Here is a 21420-nt window from a genome sequence, read left to right as displayed (position 1 = left end):
GACGATGAAGGTGAGGGAAGTTCAAGTGAATTTGATGATGATGATCATGTTATGAGCTGCATTTATGGGAGTGATGATGATGATGATGTCTAGACTAATTGGAGGAGGAATGAATCAAATCGAAGAGGCTGAGAGGATGATGACACGCTATGATAATTCTGCATGGCCGCACTTGTACCGGCGGTGGGAGTGTCCGCAAGGAGCGAGGAGGGGAAAGCCGCTCCACGAGCTGGTCGCGCGCACACAGCAGCAGCAGCGTTGAGATGTTTTCATTCTGAGCCTAAAGGGTCGCGAGAGCAGGACGCCGACGAGCCCGGACACGAGGACGAGAAGTCTGCCGTGTAACTTGTGCGCGTTCCTTTAATTCGTATCTTTTACGGAGTAATGTCAGTCTGTCGGGCCGCGTTTGTGCTCCTGTGCGCGGTGCTGGCGGTGACTCGGGCTCGCAGGAGTTCACCGGAGCAGGAGGACGTGCAGGAGAAAATCAGCAGCGCGAGATGCACGTCCAGGTGCCTCACTCTGCATATGACTCAGCTGACGACTGCCTTCAGACACCTCCAGGTACCGACAACCACAATGTCCCCTATTTAAGAGCCAACTATGAGCTGCAGTCAGCGGTCCACGGCACCACCTGTGTAACATACACGAGAAGTCATAATAAAAGACGGGTAGTCGTGAAACTTACTCTCAAAAGTGAGAGTAAACTGTAATCATCAAACAGGGTAATGAGGCTGCGTTTTGTTTTCCCTAATTAGTTTCTTCAGGTGCATTACTGATATTTACAGGTCACTTGCTTATCACTGCAAGTGTTTTTTAACAGCATACTGTTTGCTGCATCTCTCTCCGTATTAGTCCGTGTAGTTAAGTGGATTCAGTATTGGTTCCATCTTGCATAATGCAATTTATTTTAACTAATATGTTTGCTTTAATGTTGAGACTGACTTATCTCCATAAAATATTCCACCGGGGGGGGGGGGGGGGGGGGGGGGGGGGGGGGGTATTGAGGGGTGAAATGAACAGAAATAGGGGCAGGCATGAGCATCTTGAATCAATCAGATGCAGTCAAGCGTCAAATTGATAAGATAAACATATCAGAAGGATTAACATTACTTTCTCATAATCCACATCATGACCTTAGTGAAGCAGAAGCTGCAGTGTATATATGGCTGAATCTGTTCCCAGTGAGGCAGGTAGCCACAGACATTAACATTGACTTCAAATTGGGTAATGACACTTAATCAATACATTGAAAGATTACATACAAAATCATATTGTGTTGGTCTGATTTGTGAAAAGGCCCCACTGCTATTGCTACACCTCATTATAATTGTGTGGCTATCATAAACATCTTTAAAATATTCTTTCCTTTTTAGGGGTGTTCAGAGAATGAATGACCACTCAATGCCATCCAGTTACCCTGTGTTAGTACTCAGAGGGCCAATGGTACCCTAATACAAAAGTAGGTTACTGGTTTAAAGTAGACGACAAAATTACTCATCCCAGTGAAATCGCTGGCCCATGTTCTGTGGCCTTTGTAGTGAGGAATGTGATTAACGGGGACATTAGGACGTTACCAAGTTCGAAAAGCCACTTATCGTTAACGGCTTCAGCATGTGCATGCTGTGTAGTGGGTGGGAAAGTCATTAACCGCAGAGTTCAGCCGGAGTGGCTCTAGGGTGTGTAGAAGTGTGTGTGTGTGTGTGTGTGTGTGTGTGTGTGTGTGTGTGTGTGTGTGTGTGTGTGTGTGTGTGTGTGTGTGTGTGTGTGTGTGTGTGTGTGTGTGTGTGTGTGTGTGTGTGTGTGTGTGTGTGTGTGTGTGTGTGTGTGTGTGTGTGTGTGTGTGTGTGTGTGTGTGTGTGTGTGTGTGTGGTGGGGGGGGGGGGGGGTTGCATATGTTCATGGATAAAACAAAAGTTTGGCCTAGCCCGCGTCGATCCAGAATAGACTCCCGGCACCTGTGCATTGGGTAATGAGGGTGGCCCCTGGATGACTCTCTAGCAGTAAGATGTGTGTGTGTGTGTGTGTGTGTGTGTGTGTGGGGGGGGGGGGGGGGGGGGTTCTGGAATGGAGGTGTGAGAAAGGGACCATTTGGTTTAAACTTTATGAAGTGCAGTGCAGTAGTCAGTGGTTGAGCATCCAAACGGCAGTGTTGGAAATGAAACCAACTGACTGGGAGGTAGCAAACAGGCCAGATGTTCAGCTTTAAAAGTGATGTTGCATTTAGGGCTTGCATCCACTGTCACACTCACAGACTCGTACACGGAAAAAAGCTGCGGACCCCACGGACATGTAGTATTTCATTTTTTACTACTGTCTGGAGTCTGCTTGGAGAATGTCTTCACATTCTTCTCCCAAACTCAAAGCCATTTCCCTCCACGAATTGTTGCTCATTTGATTAAGGATGAGTTGTAAATGTGGGTAGCCAGTATGAACCTCTTCACACAGCCTCTCTTCAAATTCAGCATCCCTTTAGATTTTCCAATGTATGCGCAGTTAGTTGTAACTTGTAGTGCATTGGCCTCGCAGTCACAATAAATTGGAGGCATGCTGATGTTCGCAAAGAGCCTCTGCATGCCGATGCCTCTAATGACAAAATGTACATCCCGTGGACCCTCGCTCACTTGTTGGAGAGGAGAATAGTTTGAGCTTCTGTCTCTCATTCGACTCGTGCAAAGACAGTCACAGGCAGAGGAGAGCGGAGTCTCAGAGAGTAGAGCAGATGCAGTCATTTCTTCGTGCATAGCCTCATCTGGCTTCTGGCTTATTGTATTCACTTGCTGCTGAAAGTTTTTACCATCATTGGAGCCTGCATAATGGAGAGAGCCTTTGTCCAACTAGCCAGAGAGTTAACAGCATGGCGCATATCAGAGAAAATCCTGCTGACGGAATTTAATTAAGTACAATGAATACTATCAAAAGTGAAACATTGTGGTCTTACGCAGACTGTTTATTGGGCAAGTTGACGTCACAATGACAATAACATCATCGTCATTCCCCTTTGATTGGTGTAGCCTGCTGTGCAGCACATTTTCCATCTCCAGTTTAGATTTATTTTATCCCCTAAGATTATATATTTTAATTAAATCAAATGAAGTTATTGACATATTTATTTTCATTCAAACAATTCCACTTACATGATTTAAATTTGATTTAGGTTCAGGATCATTTTATTCGTTGGTTCAGGATCAATTAGTTATTAGTTGGACAAAACATGTTATTTTAAGTCATCTCATTGGAATTTAATTGAATTGAATTCAGAAATCAATAGTCAGATTAATCAATAATAAAAGTAAGCATTAGTTGCAGCCCAAATTGAAATATGTATAAGAAAAATAAGTTGGTGCTGAAGTCATTAATGATTAGCAGGACAATGACAAACAAGAAAGAACGATGTTGTCCTGCGATTTAGAAACTCATTCTAGGATATAAAGGGACACTGAAAACTTTCTCATAATCCACTGATTGTTTTAGCAAATTAAAAAGAGCCTCTACACTTTGAGTAAACAAGGAAACTTTCCTCTGAGCCACATCCTGGGGAACAGCATCACTCCCTGAACCTATTATAGGACAGTGTCGAGAACACATAGTGATTAATGGGCGGGAGAGACTGTTCATTTAAAGTACATAACGTTAAAAACCAAAAAGGATCCTTTTTGATAACAGCTCCAGTAACTATAACATCAGTGACGGCAATTAGAGCTTTACTCATCCTACTCTGTCACCACACTCGGACACAAAGACACAAACACACACATCGCTTCCTCTGGCTTCATGTGGCTGAACCCTGTGTTGTTGGCTCTTTCTCTCTTTGTGTGTGTGTGTGTGTGTGTGTGTGTGTGTGTGTGTGTGTGTGTGGCTAGTTTGTAGCCACAAGAATGTGAGTCACCACTTTTCTATTTACACCTCTCTTTCTGCTTCTCCTCTGGGTTTTCCACTACTTTCCCTTGTATGGTGTAATAGTGTAGTTATAGCTACTTGGGTGTGTATGTGTGTGCACATGAGTATATATTTACTGGTATGTTGTCATATTCCCAAATTCTTCCTTGATGTAAATAAACTTCTAAAAATACGAAAGAATTCCAGCCCTGGATCTTTTTTTTCACATACGTGGTAGATCAGATTAGTTTGCGCGTCTTAGACACTCACGAGTCTGTGGTGCTGACGAGCTGGTTAGTGGTTTGAGCCGGGGCTGAAGGCCAGTGCGAGGCTGAATGAACTGCCTGTGTGTGTGTGTGTGTGTGTGTGTGTGTGTGTGTGCGTGCATATGTGTGTGTGTCCCAGCTGCTCTGCGGTAGGTAACTCTAATCTGCCCAGAGGTCGGTCAGCCAACCAGTCACGCTCTGAAAAAGACCAGAGACAACGGTCAGGTCAGGTTGCACGGAGACAGACGGGTAGATAAGGTCAGGTAGACGGACGTGGTCGAGCACAAAGACAGACAGACAGACAGGGGGGTATGGAAAGACGTGAGGGCGAGCAGGCAGGTAGAAGCGCACAGACAGGTGTAACAAACATACACGTAGACAGACAACCTGACAAACTAATACACTGGCTAAAATGTGGACTGATATGCAGGCAGACAGGTGAGCAGAGAGACAGGCAGAGGGTGGCGGTAGGAGACAAAAGGTTTGTTTGATTCACCTCTGAGATAAAGCATCTGCCTCTTTCTGCAGCTGTGTGACTGACCGTCATCTGATCGGCAGGGTTAGATGGGGATTAAATTGTGGCATTGTAGGAGTGACTCTCACCTGAAACCGAGACATTCCAAGACAGTCAATTACAGCTGGAATTTAATTGCATTGAGCGGCACGGCTTTGTTCTCTCAGCTCCAGAAAGAGAGACAGACAAGACGACTATTTGATTGCATAAAAACCTTGTCGGCATATTATATCTGATACTTAAGCAATCGAATACATTCTTCTTCCCAGTGGTCACGCTCATATCCGCAGCTCGAATATGAAGCTACCGCCGGCCGGTTAACCAACCCATTCTCATTCCCAACTCCTCACATATTGAGGCACGGTCACGGTTGGGTTAAAATAAGTATGTTTGTTGCATAGCTTCAGGTATGTAGTCTCCGTTTTGTACGTGAAGGAAGTTTCTTTAAGTGACATACTTGCGTCGACTTTCGGTTTCACGTAAACAATGGTCTTCTGGGTGAAAGTCCTGTGTTTGTATGACCCTTCCATCTATCTCTTTCTTCCTACTCAGACATTGTTGCTCCTTACTTCACCTGTCTAATAGTACTTTGAGTTTAACTTGAAAGCCCGGTGCGTCTCATACAGATGCTAAAGGATGGCTTGTGTGTGTCAAATATGTTTTTGTTGCCCAGGGAATGACACTCATTTGTTTAATTCCTATAAAAGCTAAGTCGGTTCATAATTAGCATAGAGAGTTGTGAGTGGTATACATCTTCTCATCTAACTCACGGCAAGAAAGCAAATAAGTGTAACTTTTTCTTATAATTTCTTGATCACTTGGAGCATTTTGGTTATCAATGGTATTTTGAACCGAAACAGAAAGACGGATGCTGTAATTGTCGGATGAGGCAAAGTTCAGGACCGTATAACAACCACTTTGTTGTGACTGTTTGTTTACAGGATGTGGGGCACCACAAACACTAACCGTGACACACTTGCACAGAAACGCACGCACACACACACACACACACACACACACACACACACACACACACACACACACACACACACACACACGCATGCACGTAAGTTAATTAAGGGCTTCTGTCTGGAAAGCTCCGACCTCAACATGGGCTTTTTTGGAAGAATTTCATATTCTGTTGAGTGGAAGTTAGTCAAGATACATTGACAAATCGCACTCGCACAAACAACACAGACATACAACACGCACAACTTAGCTTTGATTGCTTCGGGGTCATCTGGGTTTGATTAACAGAGTTAATGCCTTATGTTAAATAGACTTTCTATTGCGCCTCACCGCAAACACTGACCACAACACACACAAACGTAATGTGTACACACACTCTGCCTTTGTCTCGCACGCACGCACAAACACACACACACACACACAGACGCACACACGCACGCAGAAACACGCAGAAACACACACACTCCCTTTTTATCGCTGCATCTGGCAGAAGTGTGATTTATATCTCACTCTCTTTCAAACACTGAAGGGTGTGTGCAGCTGTGCGCGTGCATGTTGACCGTGCACACATTTCTGTGTATGTGTGTTTGTGTCCCTGCTTCTTTCCTTCTGTTGCATCCAGTAATATCAGGTTGTTATTCTCCAACAATGATCACCGTGGATGCAGCTGTCATCAGAGCCATGTGGGAGTCCTTTAGTGCTGTTTCTTACGCCGTGGATCGGTTCTGGTTCTGACGTGTTTCCCGTGTCGGTTCTCTCGTGTCTCAGGCTCAGACAAATTTCTCAGGATGGAAAACAGTTTTAAGACCTAGAGTTTTTAGTGTTGGTGTGAAATCCAGCTATGTGGAAATCAATCCTAAAAATTAAATTTAACTTTTGCACATTTCCATTCTTAGTCCTATCATAAATCATAAACTGTGTTGGAGTGAAATTCTCTTATTATATATTTTTCATGCAATACGTTTTTTGGTGCATTCACCATAAATTGCACAAAAGCTTTTGGACCAAACTGTTTTGTAATAAAGAATTATAGTTTTTTTGTTATTCAATACCTCACGTACAACTTTATCCATAACTATAAGTCTTCAACTATAGAAAAATGTTGGCTTCCTAATAATAAAATAACTCCAGCCAGATAAAGAGAGTTCAGCAAAATTTATTGCATCCTGTTTCACAACTAGTATCCGCCACTGTTAGCCAGTCTACTTTCTGCGCCTATTAACTAATATGTATTTCCATCTTTCACCATCTTTTGTCCGTCTCCCTCTGCGCTTCTCAACTTTCTCTCTCTCTCCCATTTCCTCTCAGTCTCCCACATCCAACTTCTCTTCTCTTCTCTTCTCCCAGTCTGCTTTGTCCAATCCTCCCTTTTTTCCCCCCAACTTTGTCTCAACTTTTCCTCAACATGTGCAGCTGTTTTGCCACCGACACACACACCGACACACACACACCGACACACACACCGACACACACACCGACTCACTGAGACCCCACGAAACTCCACTCCGACCACCGTTTAATAGCCGTACGGCACAAAGGCCCATCAAAACTGCCCTGATTGGCTCTGACAGCAAATATGTCCCATGAAATTGACTTGGGATCAGTGTGCGTGTGTGTACGTTAACGTGTGTGTGCACTAGTGTGTGTGTGTGCTGCAGAGGGTTCTGAAGAGGAGTGACAGAAACAGGGGGAAGTTATGGCGGGGAAGACAGAAACAGAAAGAGAGCGTGAAAAAGATGAAGATAGGGGATGAAGATGTGAGGCCAACAGCGGGGAAAGCAGCTTGATATCTCCACAGTAAAAGTCTGGAGATGTTTAACTGTCCTCAGTTCTTTGAGTGGAGCATCTGCATTATGTCATCGCCATCATTTTCACATCCTCCTGTCATCTTTAGAGAAGTTGGCAGCAATGTGGAGATGCCGAGGCAAAGAGTTGGAGGGTAAGAATTAAAGACACAAAGAATGACTGAGTGCTCTTCTGTAGTTTTTCTCCACCCAAAGGTAGACAGGAGGTTGGTTGGATTAACCATCATTCAGCTGGAAGACAACATTGTTCAAGCCACCTTGATTGAGCATCTAGGTCCTAGATATATCCTAGATTCTAGGATATTTATATATTTCACAATATGTCTGTGTAATTCATTTATTTATTCCAGAGCAGTGTATGAATGTTTGAATAGAGTTAACACTTGTGTTTTTAAATGTCTTCCAAAGTTTGTCTTTAGATCAACTACCAGTGGACTTAGAAGTAAAGAAGCAGTAGCAGACTTGGTGTCTGTGTGACATAAACTGCTGCTGTAAAGTGCTACTATATGAGCTGTATCCATGGAAACGCGGTAATATTTGATGAATTTAGTAGCATCTTGGCGCCGTCAGTTTTGCGTGGTCAGAAAGGGCTTTGAAGTAGGGAGGAAAGAGAGACAAGGTGGAGAGAGGAGGAAGGTGTTTCTCTGTCTGTGCCGTGATACCATGACAGCCGTTACTGTGTTTCTCCTCTCCTCTATTCCTCTTTCCATCCTTCCCTCCCCACAGACATGTTACTAATATATTCATCAGAGATTTCACCATCACTTTTATGCCCCACCGCTTTCTTCTTCTTTCTTATCCAAGGAAGCTTGTTAAGCAGCAGTCCCAGCATTCTCCCTTTCAACAGATTACTGCTAAGACACAGGTTTTAAAGGCATACTAGCATGGGCAAGAAATACACTTGCAGTATTTATTCAAAGATTATGTCCAACAACTATTTCACAGACGGAATTTCTGTTCAAGCGTTTTAAATAACTTTTAAATTGTTGTGGTATTTGTTCAGTATTGGATCCTGATTTTGCTTGCACTCCTGATGTCTCCTCTCTGAAAACTAACCACCTCGTCACTGCTGCCAACAGCAGTAAGCATCTGTAGCAGTGGACAGGGGTGAGAGTACGAGAGGAAGGAGGCAAACATCATTTTGGGAGAACTTGGAGCGCTGACCATTCTCACACATATTCTCAATGGCCAGCCTGAATGATGGTTTGTCAGTTAAAAAAAAATTCATCTAAAATTGTGAGAGGCGGTCCTCCCTGTCTACAGTCAGAAGGAAGCTTTTAACTCTACCATCAGACCAGCACTTATATAACTGTATGTGATGTGGGAAAGTTATTACAACATAAAGCGGAAACGGGCATACCAAAAAGTTGAACTGGCATTACATTTGCTCAGCTTTATATAGTAAATCCCACATAATACATAATAAATCATAATAAATCACTTAAAATCAAAACACACTGTGCATAGGAAAAACAATGTATAACCCTTGGTCCAGACAGTTTACCATGTGACTCAGGAACATCACAGAGGTCCTTATCTTATCTTAACCTCGAGACACCCAGAGCCTCCTCACAGAAGGCATGCCAAGTGGGATGGACTCTGAAGCCTCTCAAAATACCAAACCATATGAACACGTTTTACATTTCTTCATGTCTAAAATCTTTCCACAACAGTAAGTCACAGCCTTAATCTCCAGTAAAACTCCTCGTCTGTTCTAGTGACAGTTGCTGCTACATGCAGCATCTTCATAGAACTTATAAGGGAAGTACGTCCTCATCTTCATACACCAAAGTCCAATTTAGCTCCTTCAGCAGTTATTTCACCAAAATAGTCAGTACGCATCTGTTTTGAATGGTACAAGTGAATGAGTCAAATCAGCATCTTCTGTACCGTGAAAGCCCTTAACCCCTAATCTCTAACCTTTAACCTCTGCACTGTTACCACAACTCTAACCCCTTAACCCTCATCATACCAGAAGCACAAAGGCTACTTAAAAGAGGAGAAGCCCTGAGGTGTGTGTGTGTGTGTGTGTGTGTGTGTGTGTGTGTGTGTGTGTGTGTGTGTGGAGATGAGCTTGGTTCAGGCTAAATACAGCCTGCTCAGGAGAAGGTTTAGGAGTTGTTAAGAGGGCTTATCCCACAGACACACACGCACAGACTGGACACTCATATACTCCCTGGAGGCACGCACACAACAACAGACAGTATTGTAATAGTTGTTTTGATGTTGGATGATGGCGTCATGATTGTGCTGAGGATGACAAAGCAAAGAGCAGCAGTTCTGCCACACTGACTGACTTTCTTAAAAAAGGTTTTCAGTGTGCATCCAAACCATTTTGACACTGTAACATCTAAAGTGTGACACCAACAAACAAAAAAAATTGAATATGTTTAATTCTTATACTTCTATTTCAACAAAACAAGCAAATTGAATAATGTTTCCTTGAAGCATTATTGTAGGATATGGGATCAACTATTTTTGGAATAATCAAATATAATCAAGAGATTAATTGATAATGAAATCACAAGTTAACATAACTTACAACAGAGGCTAGCAGTGATCTTGACCATTGTATTATTTGTTTATGGTAATTGTAACAAGAGAATCATCATCTCAAAATGATGTAATTATGCGAAGAAAATACTTGTATGTATAAGTTACTTTTCAGGTGTTTTATTTGAATTGAAGACACATTTTTGACAAACGAGGGATTGGTTTGGTTGATCTGTATTTTTGTCCCTGTGGTCATGAGATGACGTCACCCTCTGTCACGGTGGTTATAGCAGCGATGTGTACTGGTGGTCTTGACTCACTTAGCAGTAACTGCACACACACACACACACACACACACACACACACACACACACACACACACACACACACACACACACACACATATAAACATACATCTCACCAATTGACGCGACCCCTGTCTGGTTCATTAACCACAAACCCAGAGTTTTAAGTCTTTTTGCACCCCAAGGATAATTATGTAAATAAGAGTACAGTTGAGTGTTTCTGTCAAGTTTGCTCTGGTTATTCTGACCTTTTATTAACAATATTTAGCTTTCTGTCTCCCTGTATGTCAGACACAGGGCTCACACGAATGGCTCAAATGTGGGTTGAATGTGTCAAACACAGGATTTGTCTGTAAAAGGTTTATTTCGCTCTGTGTTTGTTTTAATCCTCATCCTCTCCGTCTCTTTACAGAGTGACCAAGTTCTGGTTTGGTGTGAAAACCACAGACGCTGTGCGCAGGTAAATACTCATACACACAAACTTGTACGGCTTTACTTATAAAGATGTTTTACTGACTTGCATTCAATTCCCTGGGCCTTAAACCCCGTTCTTTAACCAGTCATAACCCTAAAACTGAGTCTTCAATGCAGAAGTAAAGACCAGAGGGTCAAAAACTTGGACCCTCCATGTTACGTTTTCCCAGTGAAGCTCCTTGTTTGCGCTTGAAATGAAGACAGATTATGACATAATATTATATATAAGCATCATTTCTCAACTTAGTATTGAACCCGGGCCATGGAAACTATGCCCGTCTGACTGGCTGGCACACACCTTAAACTAATATCTGTTTAACAGTTTAATTCAGCATGCAAGCTATACATTAAAATACAAATAATCCGAGCAACAACAGTATGTTTGCTTTGTGCTACATTACCATCTAACTGTCATCCGCGTGATGGTCCAAGTCATTGGGAAAAGGTGTCGCGCTGTCCTCGACGAAAGACATCCATAGTCAACTAATCGATTAGTTGGTTGAATCGACATTTCTGTAAGACTGAGCTTCTCTGCAAAGAATTATGCAAAAGAACCACTTTAAATCTTGTGTTTTAGACCAAAATTACGGCTTTGACGACTAATCGACTTAAAGGGAGCAGCCCTAAAAAGACATTGATCATTTAAACCCATCTTGTCTTTTTGGCTGTCGTAAGTGGCCATGATATGAGTGTGATGACACACAACAAGATACACCTGACACAACAACAGTAGAAGCAGAGGCAGAGTGTCACTCCTTAACTCTGCCTCGAGAGGCAAAGAGACAGAGAGAAAGTCTTTCTTCTGCTTCCCCTAAGTGTGGAATCTCAACTCCCCACCGCACGTCTCCTGTAAAAGCAAAAGTTGTGTATTTAGTTGAAACAACGTCCAACCCATTATCCATCCACCCTGGAGCAAAAGAGATCCCCTGTTTATGCACTTAATACTGCCTGCCAGGGGGCTTCACTGTGTGCGTGTGTGTGAGTGTGTGAGTGTGTGTGCGTGTGTATGTGTGAATTCATTGTTTGATTCATGCCGTGTATTTATAGCTGCAGGTCCAGCTTGTTACAGCTTCCTGGACATTACTGTTGGTGTTTTAAAGCGTTATGCACAGTTTTTGGATAAGACAGAAACGGGGTCTCCCTATTTTCTAGCAAATCATCATGTTTTATTTCAGACAGTCTAAAATCAAATTCTTCAGTATTGTAAAACAAAATGATTTTGCACTTGAGGAAGAAAATTGCAATTACTAAACAAATGATGTAAGTAATCAGAAACTCTTTTAAGGACTGAATTATGATGCTGTGTGCTCTGCAAAATGTGACCTTTTACTTGACTGACCTTAACTTGCTCAATATTAATGACCTGTTGAAAGATTCTGTCTGGTTTCTTATTGATGTGTTTTCTGAACTCTCCGTTCAGGTTCAGACCTAAAAGCTTCATCCCAGCTGAAAGCACACCTGAGTCATATTTTACTTATTGTACCACTTCCAAATTCTTCTACAAATGCTTCGTTGGACAGAGGCAGAAAAGCTGTTTCTTCTTCTTCTTTCTGTACAAAGTGTATATCAGTGGTGTGTGTGTGTAGGTGGAGGTCAGTTTGGGTTAATATCAACAACAGTCGAGAGCTTGCCCCCCTCCAAAACTCACGGAGCAGACTTCAGTGGTACCTAACCCCCTCAATACCTCAAACACAAACACACACAGCTCCTTTGACCTTACCCAAACATATCTATATCCGTTCCTTCCTTCTCTCCCTTCCTTTGTTTCTTTTCCTGACATTTGGAGTTCAACAACAACACGGAGAGAATGAGAAAATATTTTCTACGTCTACATTTTATTACCTTGGCTTTGTGTCTCGCTGTTGTACGTGTGTGAATACCAGTGTGGCACTGTGCTGTAACCAACGTCCAACAACAGTCTCTGAAACTGGCCAGTGGGGGCTGCCGCTGTGTAAACCACAGTTTTCCTCACAGACGGGCTGATACTGCACAGTGTCTCTTCTTGTTTGAATTGCAGTCATTAATTTGTGCCGTTTTTACAGTCTGTTGAATGTGGACACAGCCCAATTTGTAATAGTCGCCAGAGCAGGCCAACCAAAATAAATTAATACAGAAAAGTATCCCGAGCCTCAGCTGTAATTCCCTAAGATTAATCAAAGTAATGAATTATAAAGCGGAGGAAGTCCAACACTCTTTAATGCTCCCACGGGGTGTATATTTGTTAACAGGACATGTGGGAGATATTTAAGGCTCGCTATTTTGTTTAAATTTGTTATGCACTTTGGGAGCATCATACAACGAGCAGAGTCTACTGTATTATTGTTTCATTAGGCAAACTAATACCTTTAGGTTTCAATTCCACTCTATTCTGCATTTGTTTTTGTAACAGTTTTGTTGAAAGAAGGTAAACTACAGATCCCAACAACAGCTTATAATGAACTATAGACTATATTGTTTTATATATTTTAGTCACATTATGGGCTGTTGGGATGGCTTGGTAATTCGGTTGGTCCACCGCTTTGCCCTGGACTGAAACGGCTATTACAGATGTTCATATTCCCCTCAGGATGGATTGTCATAACTTTGGGGATCTCCTGACTTTTCATCATCAGCCATCGTCAAGTCAACATATATATTTGTCCAATTCTTTGATTCATGACATGCACTAATGTCTGCCTGCATTAATAATCACCTTCACAATAGTGCTGTCAACAAATATTTTAAATTTGTATATATATATATATATATATATATATATATATATATATATATATATATATATATATATATATATATAAATATAAATATTTAAAAACACACATTTCATGTTGTGATATTTACTGGAAATGACATACAATATAGTCAACAAGTAAAAAACGTTCAGCTCCCTGGTGATTTCCATCCAGCCACGGCTGCCACCTTATTTAGGTTTTTGTTGTGAAATGAGGAGGCATCATATGAGGAGGCATCATATACTGTAGATACACGTCATTTCAACTCCACTAGTAAGCCGTTAGTCTAGACTAGTGCTGATATGACACCAGAGTATCAGTAAACAAAATAGTACTGTTTTTTAAAAATATAAACAGAAGCCAACGTTACAATCATTAAATGTTGTCCAATTGCAAGCGGCCCAAAAAGAGCTTTACCTGTATTAAACATTGTCTAAGACTGGACACATTTTATTTTAAATTAAATAATTATCTGATTATAAGTTAAACAAATCTGAGGGGACATTCAGTGGTTTCAGTCCTTGACAACTTTTGGTCCCGCGGGCACTACGAGTTGGGTCTAACACATTGTAAAGGTGCAATACGAGAGAACAAGAGAACAAGAGCGTCAGAGGGGAGGGAGGAGTGACTCCACTGTTGATCTGTTGGAGGAAAAGCACTCCTGAACAGTTTATTCTCAGACCTTTTCTCCGGGGAAGCAACATATTACTTATGTTTATAAACCCAATTTAAGGGGTATTAGTAAGGCCAATCCTACAAAATGTGATTCGGGCTCAACATACATTCCATTGCAGGGTCCCATAAAGCCTTTTGGCAGTGTGACATACTCAATAACTTTTGATAGAGATTTTTACAGAATAATCTGGGGACTGGTATCACTTTTCCTCCACTCTATTTGGGATACTTACCAGACCCATACTCACTGAGTTTTCAGTTAATAGTCAGTCGATCCGATCCGCTTACTGCCACACACAGAAAATGCTGCGCTGCAAAACTAACAGAAGAAATTAATTCCCCATTTCATCTGTATCACTTAAGAGGCTGACATCTTGGCATGTTTTTCTCAAAGAAATGATGACACAACACAATCTTTTTTTTTTTTTTTTTAAATGTCATGGTCTTTTCTTGAAGCAACTTCAATCTCAGAATGCATCGGGGTCAGTTAAGCACATCTGCAGCACATGTAGGACTTTCTCCGTGACACGTGAAGAATGTTAAAGAATAACAAAATGGATAGAACTTCTCCAAAGTGACTCTTCTCGTGAGTGGAATACCTTTTTGGCTTCTGTACAACTGGGATGGGATAAGAAAAAGAGATGACGGTAAGCATGGTTACATTGACTGTGGTGCATTATCTGTTCCTTTGTTACATAAGGGTCCGGACGCACAAAACACACACACGGCAGATGTTGCCCCAACGCATATGGTTTGTGTCACATCATGAGTGGACCCTCTCTCATGGAAACACACATGCGAGTTCACTAAAGCTGAACTAGCCCTCACTCAATTCCTCAATCTGTCCATCTCCTGCTTCTTTTATCTCTCTCTTTCTCTCTCTCTGTTACACACATGCAAAGTAGATGGACTAATGTGTACCAGCTGTGTGAGGCAGCAGGACGTCCACGAACCAACAGGTTTGATGCAGAACAAAGAATAAAGCTATCAAGTCACTGTTACTTTCCCTCTTATCATCTCTTCAGTGTTCATTCCTCATCACTTGCTCTTAAGAGGATCACATTACCGGTAATACCAGTTGAAATAGTTCTGTATGCGTAGACGGACCATCATACTGTACGTTAGCACTGTAGTTTTACTATTATGTATATTAGAGGCACATACACAATGCGTGTTCTACCCCACTCCTCCCTTAAAACTGATGGATTACAGAACGGGCCTACCACGCACAGGCCCAGGGGCCAAAACTGTCAGTGTCAGAGACGAGTACCAACCAGGAGGAGTCTCAAAATGACCACAAAGAGACACAACACTCCTACAAAGAGATGCAAAACAGCCACAAAGATACACAGGCCAACCAAAAAGAGACACACAAGTGTATGCTGTGCAGATTGGAAAGCCCTCTGGGGCACATTTGTGATTGTGATTATTATACAAATAAATGGATTAGAACTACGAAAAGGGCATACACAGCAAGAGGTAGATACGTAATGAACACAGAGACCAAACAAGTTGTGGAGAAACCTTCAGCTGTTCGTATGTACAGACTTTACTCAGAGTAAAGATTAAAGCTTTGTCTTCGGGGCTCCACCTTCACCACAAGTCACCGACACTACTGCTGTCAGTGTGCACCAGTCCACCTTTGAACACATGCTCCATCATACCCTCACTTATGAACCAGATATGTGAACTGTGTTAGTTGGGGCCGTTCCAGTGGGGGCGGTCCTTTGTTTACTGGCAGACTTGAAGGTCTCACTCGGCTTCAAATCAAGTGTTGGCTTAAAATGAAATGAAGCATCACAATGATATAATCAAAAGACAGCAGGAAAAGATAGAAGAGGAGAATGTTGGACAGTCCGTCCTCCCTGTGTGCCAGTCCAAAGCACTCTCCTCCACAGTTTAAAGTACAACTGCAAACAGCTTGATAGCCTGTTTAAGCTTGCAAATGATTTCCATTGCCTCTGCTGTTAAGACGTGTCCAGTAGTTTATTAAGATGTCTGTTTGAGATATGTTAGTGTTGTCAAAATATTGTTTGAAATGCCAGCTCATGCTCGCAATGCGTTGAGTATATCAGGTTTTCAAATCTGCCGCTGATTGATGTGTGTGGATTTTTCACCTTTTTAGAAAGTTAGTTTAAAACCATTGTGTGTTATTAATAGTAATAACAATAGTGCATTTAATTGATATAGCACTTTTCATAGTACTCAAAGACACTTTACAAAACATTTTAAAATCACCCTAAAAGCTATACAATAAATACAAATAAATAAAAACATTAAGAACATAGAGCACACAATCACACATTAAAAGCAGTTCTGAAGAGGTGGGTTTTGATTTGTGACTTGAATGTGGAAAGATCAGTGCCGTCTCAGATGAGTTTGGGGAGAGAGTTATTAACAATTAACCTATAATGTAGGTGAAGGATTTTGACCACAACCTACACCAACACATGTTGTCTATACTGCCGTCTTCTCTGCATACAAAATAGAGTGGTAACAAAGCACAGAAATAAAATGAATTGGAACAAAGTTCTGTCAGGATTTCGTCCGAAGTGATGGTGGGCACATGTGCTTTGAGAGGTGAGAAAGTAGACCACAAAACTCTCAAAGCATGTGTCTTTTTGACTGTCATGCCGATCTCTTTTTCTTTTTCTCTATTCTCCTTCCTCCAGCCTTTCCGCTGCCGACTTAGGTTAGCTCCGGATGTTGTACATGTTTTTCCAAAGGTCTGGCAAAAGTTTAACATGCTTTTTAGAGGGATTTGTGGAATTTGTTCCGCTACTTTTCATTCACGTTCCACAAAGCCTGACTTGTGTGTGAGTGTGTAATGCATATATGTATGTATGTATGTATGTATGTATGTGTGTGTGTGTGTGTGTGTGTGTGTGTGTGTGTGTGTGTAAAATCTGAAATGGCAAGCTCATGCCCTGAAATGTAGATTTCTGTTTGTCATAAAAGTGCAGTCTTAAAAAAAAAAGTCCTTACTTTGAATAGTATAAATGGTCATTTTAATATTGGAGGAGAAAAACAATTATTATGCAGATTTTTTTAATTAGGTTTGTACAGAGTCAGACACTTTTCATTTGTGCATTTATGTGGCAATATTAAAACTACTGAATGTGGCACTGAACCAACAAATGAATTCCTTTTGAGGCAATAGTGTGACCATTATTGACTAACTTAAGCCTGAAGAGGTGAAATGATAAACGTATACATGTAAAAGCTACATTTTGATTGATATTCACTATAGTTATTAGATATTTGCAAATATTGATTGCAATCTTGGGTTGGCTGCACGGTGGTGTAGTGGCTAGCACTGTCGCCTCACAGCAAGAGGGCCGCGGGTTCAATTCCCGGTCGGAGCGGTCCTTCTGTGTGGAGTTTGCATGTTCTCCCCGTGGCAGCGTGGGTTCTCTCCGGGCTCTCTGGCTTCCTCCCACAGTCCAAAGACATGCTGCAGGTTAATTGATCTCTAAATTGCCCATAGGTGTGAATGTGAGAGTGAATGGTTGTATGTCCCTACATGTGCCCTCGATGGACTGGCGGCCTGTCCAGGGTGTCCCCTGCCTTCGCCCTATGTCAGCTGGGATAGGCTCCAGCGCCCCCGCGACCCTAATGAGGATAAGCGGTATTGAAAATGGATGGATGAATGGATTGCAATCTTAGAAACTCTATTTTTTCTCAAAATCCCTTTTGACATACTATACTAAACAAATTCTGAACAATCACATCATTGGTCCAAAAGAATTTCAATTATATTTATTAACAGAATTAGTCGCAGACTATTAGCATAGCTACTATTATTGTTTCCATTGAGTCTGATTGCATGGCAGTCTATGAGAAAAGGATCCTAAATCTCACTTGATTTATTAACTCATTAAGCACTGTAAACATGAGTTTATGGTCCTAATTGCTAGTTTCAACTCTTCTTCAATAAAGGATGATGTTTATTTGGTAAATTATGGTCCCATTTAGAGTAAAATAGATGATAAAGCAGGTTACTTCGAGGCATGTCTACTGTGTGATTGCCAAAAACCAAACTAGGCGAAATGCAGAACTCGAGGCTTCAAAATCATAGTTCACAAACCAATGTGAGTTTGCAATGACTTCATCGACTTCTTAAAGTCTTACGGTCTATGGTACCGTGTATATACAGTCTGTGGTGAAACCATAGACTGTATATACACTGTACACTAGGTACCCTGATATTGGGCACAAAAAGCATAGAATTTTCAAATCTCGAATTTTTCTACGACATGACCATTTGTTTACACTGATTAAAAAGACAGCTTCTCTACAGCCAACAATTGAGAAGTTTGGTTTCTTTTGTCAAATAGATAACGGGTTTGTCAAATTAAGGTGTTAATACCGGCACTGGTGTTTTGTACCAAAACTAAAGAAAGCTACACACATGGCCTGTATGTTAGACAATGTAAAATAGACTGAGCAACTGATGACAAGATGAACACATGAATGGACAATCATAGTTTTTCACATGGCACCCACTGAACGAACTGGTGACTGTGTGTGAGTGAGCACATCTGGTCTGTGGCTGTCTTTCTTTGTCTCTCTCTCTCTCTTTCTCGCTCTCTTTTCTCTGGACCTGTTTCACAATTTGTCTTTCATCTCTTCGCTCCTTTTCAACTGACACTCACTTCTCTCCCCCCTCTATCCACTCTGAAACCATATCTCTCCTCCCCTCCCTCGCCCATTTCCTCTCCTCCCTCTCACTGAGTGTGGCTGTCATCCCTCTATCGTGGCAGGTGAGGCCATAAAACAGCAGGGGAGGCCAAAGGACGGCTGAGAGGCGAGGTGTGTGTGTGTATATATATATGTGCGATTGATTAATTATTAGACATATCTATGCAAACTGTGGACACGAACGGACACGTATGCGGCCATTAATCCAGGCTCTGTTGCTACAGTGTGTTGGTGTGTTAAGCAGTAACATCTCTGACCTCTGACCTCTGCTGTGTCTACCGCTCTCTCACTCTCTCTCTCTCTCTCACGCACATAACTCATCATGTCGCCTTCAAGGCCAAAAGTGTCCGTTTGTCTCTCAGCTCCTTTTACACAAATATAGCGCATGTACCTTTCAGGGATTTACAACATCCAAGTAATATTTGAGAGAGGTGTCTGCCACGTACCGCACGTGTTTTCAGCTTCAATCCATTCGCTTCGACTCCCCCGTTCCCTCCTTTTCTTGCTTTTCTATCCTATTGAATGTATATACTCTTGTACAAATATTAAATACTTACACTTATTACTTAAGTAAAACCACTATGTTACATGAAAATGGTTCGCATTGAATAGGCCCTATTAGCATTAGTGAAAGAAGCTGAGAAGAAGATGAAGATGATGAAGATGATCTTTTAACCACTGTACCTTTACAAAAACAGATCTTTATTCTAACTTCACCTCATCAAGACATAGTTTACCCCTGACGGTGTAGCTGTACACAGATGTTGTGCAGGGTGTAAACTTCAAACAATGTACAGTTTCAGGTCGAATATAAACATTGCAGTGGGGAATATATATTTTGGAAAGGAAAGATGTTGAGGTGAGGCAAGCAAGGAGGCAGCACAGAGATGATTAGAGGTCAAGGAGGGGAAGAAGAGGAGCGATAATGTGAAGACAGAACAGAGGATTATGGAAAGGAATAGCGAGAGAGAAACAAGGGAGGGTATGAAAAATTAAACATGTCTGTAACTGATCAAAGTGGCAGCAAAGGGGGGTACTGTGTGTGTGTGTGTGTGTGAGTGTGAGTGTGTGTGAGAGAGAGGTGTTTTTAAGAAGATTCTGACAACCTGAGCAGCAAGTGGTCGAGTGAAGAGACCCACGAGAGCTCCTTAAAGAAACACATCACACTACAGGATCTGGTTACGTGCATGTGTGTGCGTGTGTGTGTGTGTGCGTGTGTGTGTGCGTGTGTGTGTCTCTTGTATTATCTCTCTGCCTCCTCATACCCAGACTCCTTGAAGTTAAATTACAGGGATAAAAGAAAAGTTAAAGTTGCAATGTGTAAGATCTGGCCAGACTATACTATATATACATCTGTATCGACTGAAATAAGCAGACTAACAGTTACCAGTTAGCTCTGGTCCGTCCTGTCTTGTAATATCACTTGTATCTCTCGAGGCGATAGAGAGTCAATACAGTCAAAGAAGGAAGAAGGAGAGCTGCCCCAGTCCTTTTCTCCCTCCTGCCACTTCATCCAACAAACCAAAAATCAAAACACACACAGACTCCATGGACCCCTGTTAGTGTACAAAAACTAACTTATTATATCAACATTTTACAGAATACAATCATATATTTAGCTGGCTTCTACAGTTAGCAGATTAATGGACATGTGTGTGCTTACACATAAACTATTAGAACAAGCGTGACGACGTAGGCTGTAAGCTTCGTAATAGCCAGCAAAGCTTTACTCATATATTTTTGTTTACCTTTATATCAGACAATTTACATAAGAAGCTGAGATAATAGGACCCACACAGTTTAAGTTATACAATCACATAAAAAATAAGACATTGATTTCAGTAAAAATGTGAGTGTTTTGAACATAGTGGACATGCATAAGGACAGGGGAGTAGGTGTTTCAGTCATTGCCCTCCATATTTAGGTTTTTTTGGAATCTACTGTATTCTACACAATTCTAAGATGACTATACAGCCCTGTGGAGAATCAATCTACAACCTTTTCACTGCCACACTTCAAGCCTACAGAGTGTTTAATATTCAGTAGAGTATCACTTCAAGCTAACCCAAACTTTTTCTTCCATGACTTGAATGAAATGAGCCGATAATACAACATTAAACAGCTATCATGCTTCACGCTGAGGCGGCATTTTATGTCCCACAGGTTAAGAAACCAGCACATGGGGCTTCCCTGTCTTTAGTTTGTCAATGCTAAATGAATCCTATTAATCCCAGTGTGTCCCTTATTTTAAACATAAACATACATTTGACATGGTTTTAATGCAGTGTTCATGTGTGATGATAATCGTAACAGTGTTCACAGCAATCAGTCTGCAAATGGGCCTATTTGAAGAACACGTTTAATTCAACAGTGGTTTTTACGTTTTTTTTGTTGATTCTGTTTGTTCCCCTGGAATCAGTGAGATGGAATACATTGCAGAAATGATTGAAGCCAGGCACACCGGGGAGCTGAGGGAGACAGACGGAGGGAGTGAGAGAGGACGGGGGAGGAGGTTTGGGGTGAAACCGCAGTTTTTATATGTTGTCTGGATTTAATTTGGTAAGAGCCATCATTCACCAGTTCACTGAGGTGGCAAACCAGATGAGTGTG

General features: G+C 41.6%; 1 protein-coding gene across 1 annotated transcript in view; it reads left to right on the top strand.

The window, feature by feature from the left end:
- The first annotated feature begins 384 nt into the window (after nt 1–384).
- anos1b (anosmin 1b) overlaps nt 385–21420 on the top strand; it is a 37980-nt gene continuing 16944 nt past the window's right edge. Inside the window, exons 1-2 of the mRNA XM_034531334.1 lie at nt 385–561; nt 10641–10688. Of these exons, the coding sequence (XP_034387225.1) occupies nt 385–561; nt 10641–10688 (225 nt within the window). The remainder of the gene's footprint in view (nt 562–10640; nt 10689–21420) is intronic.

This window comes from Cyclopterus lumpus, chromosome 4 (genome assembly GCF_009769545.1).
Source record: "Cyclopterus lumpus isolate fCycLum1 chromosome 4, fCycLum1.pri, whole genome shotgun sequence".
Taxonomy (NCBI): Eukaryota; Metazoa; Chordata; class Actinopteri; order Perciformes; family Cyclopteridae; genus Cyclopterus; species Cyclopterus lumpus.
Note: the sequence above shows the minus strand (reverse complement) of the source record. Positions and strands in the feature narration are given on the sequence as shown.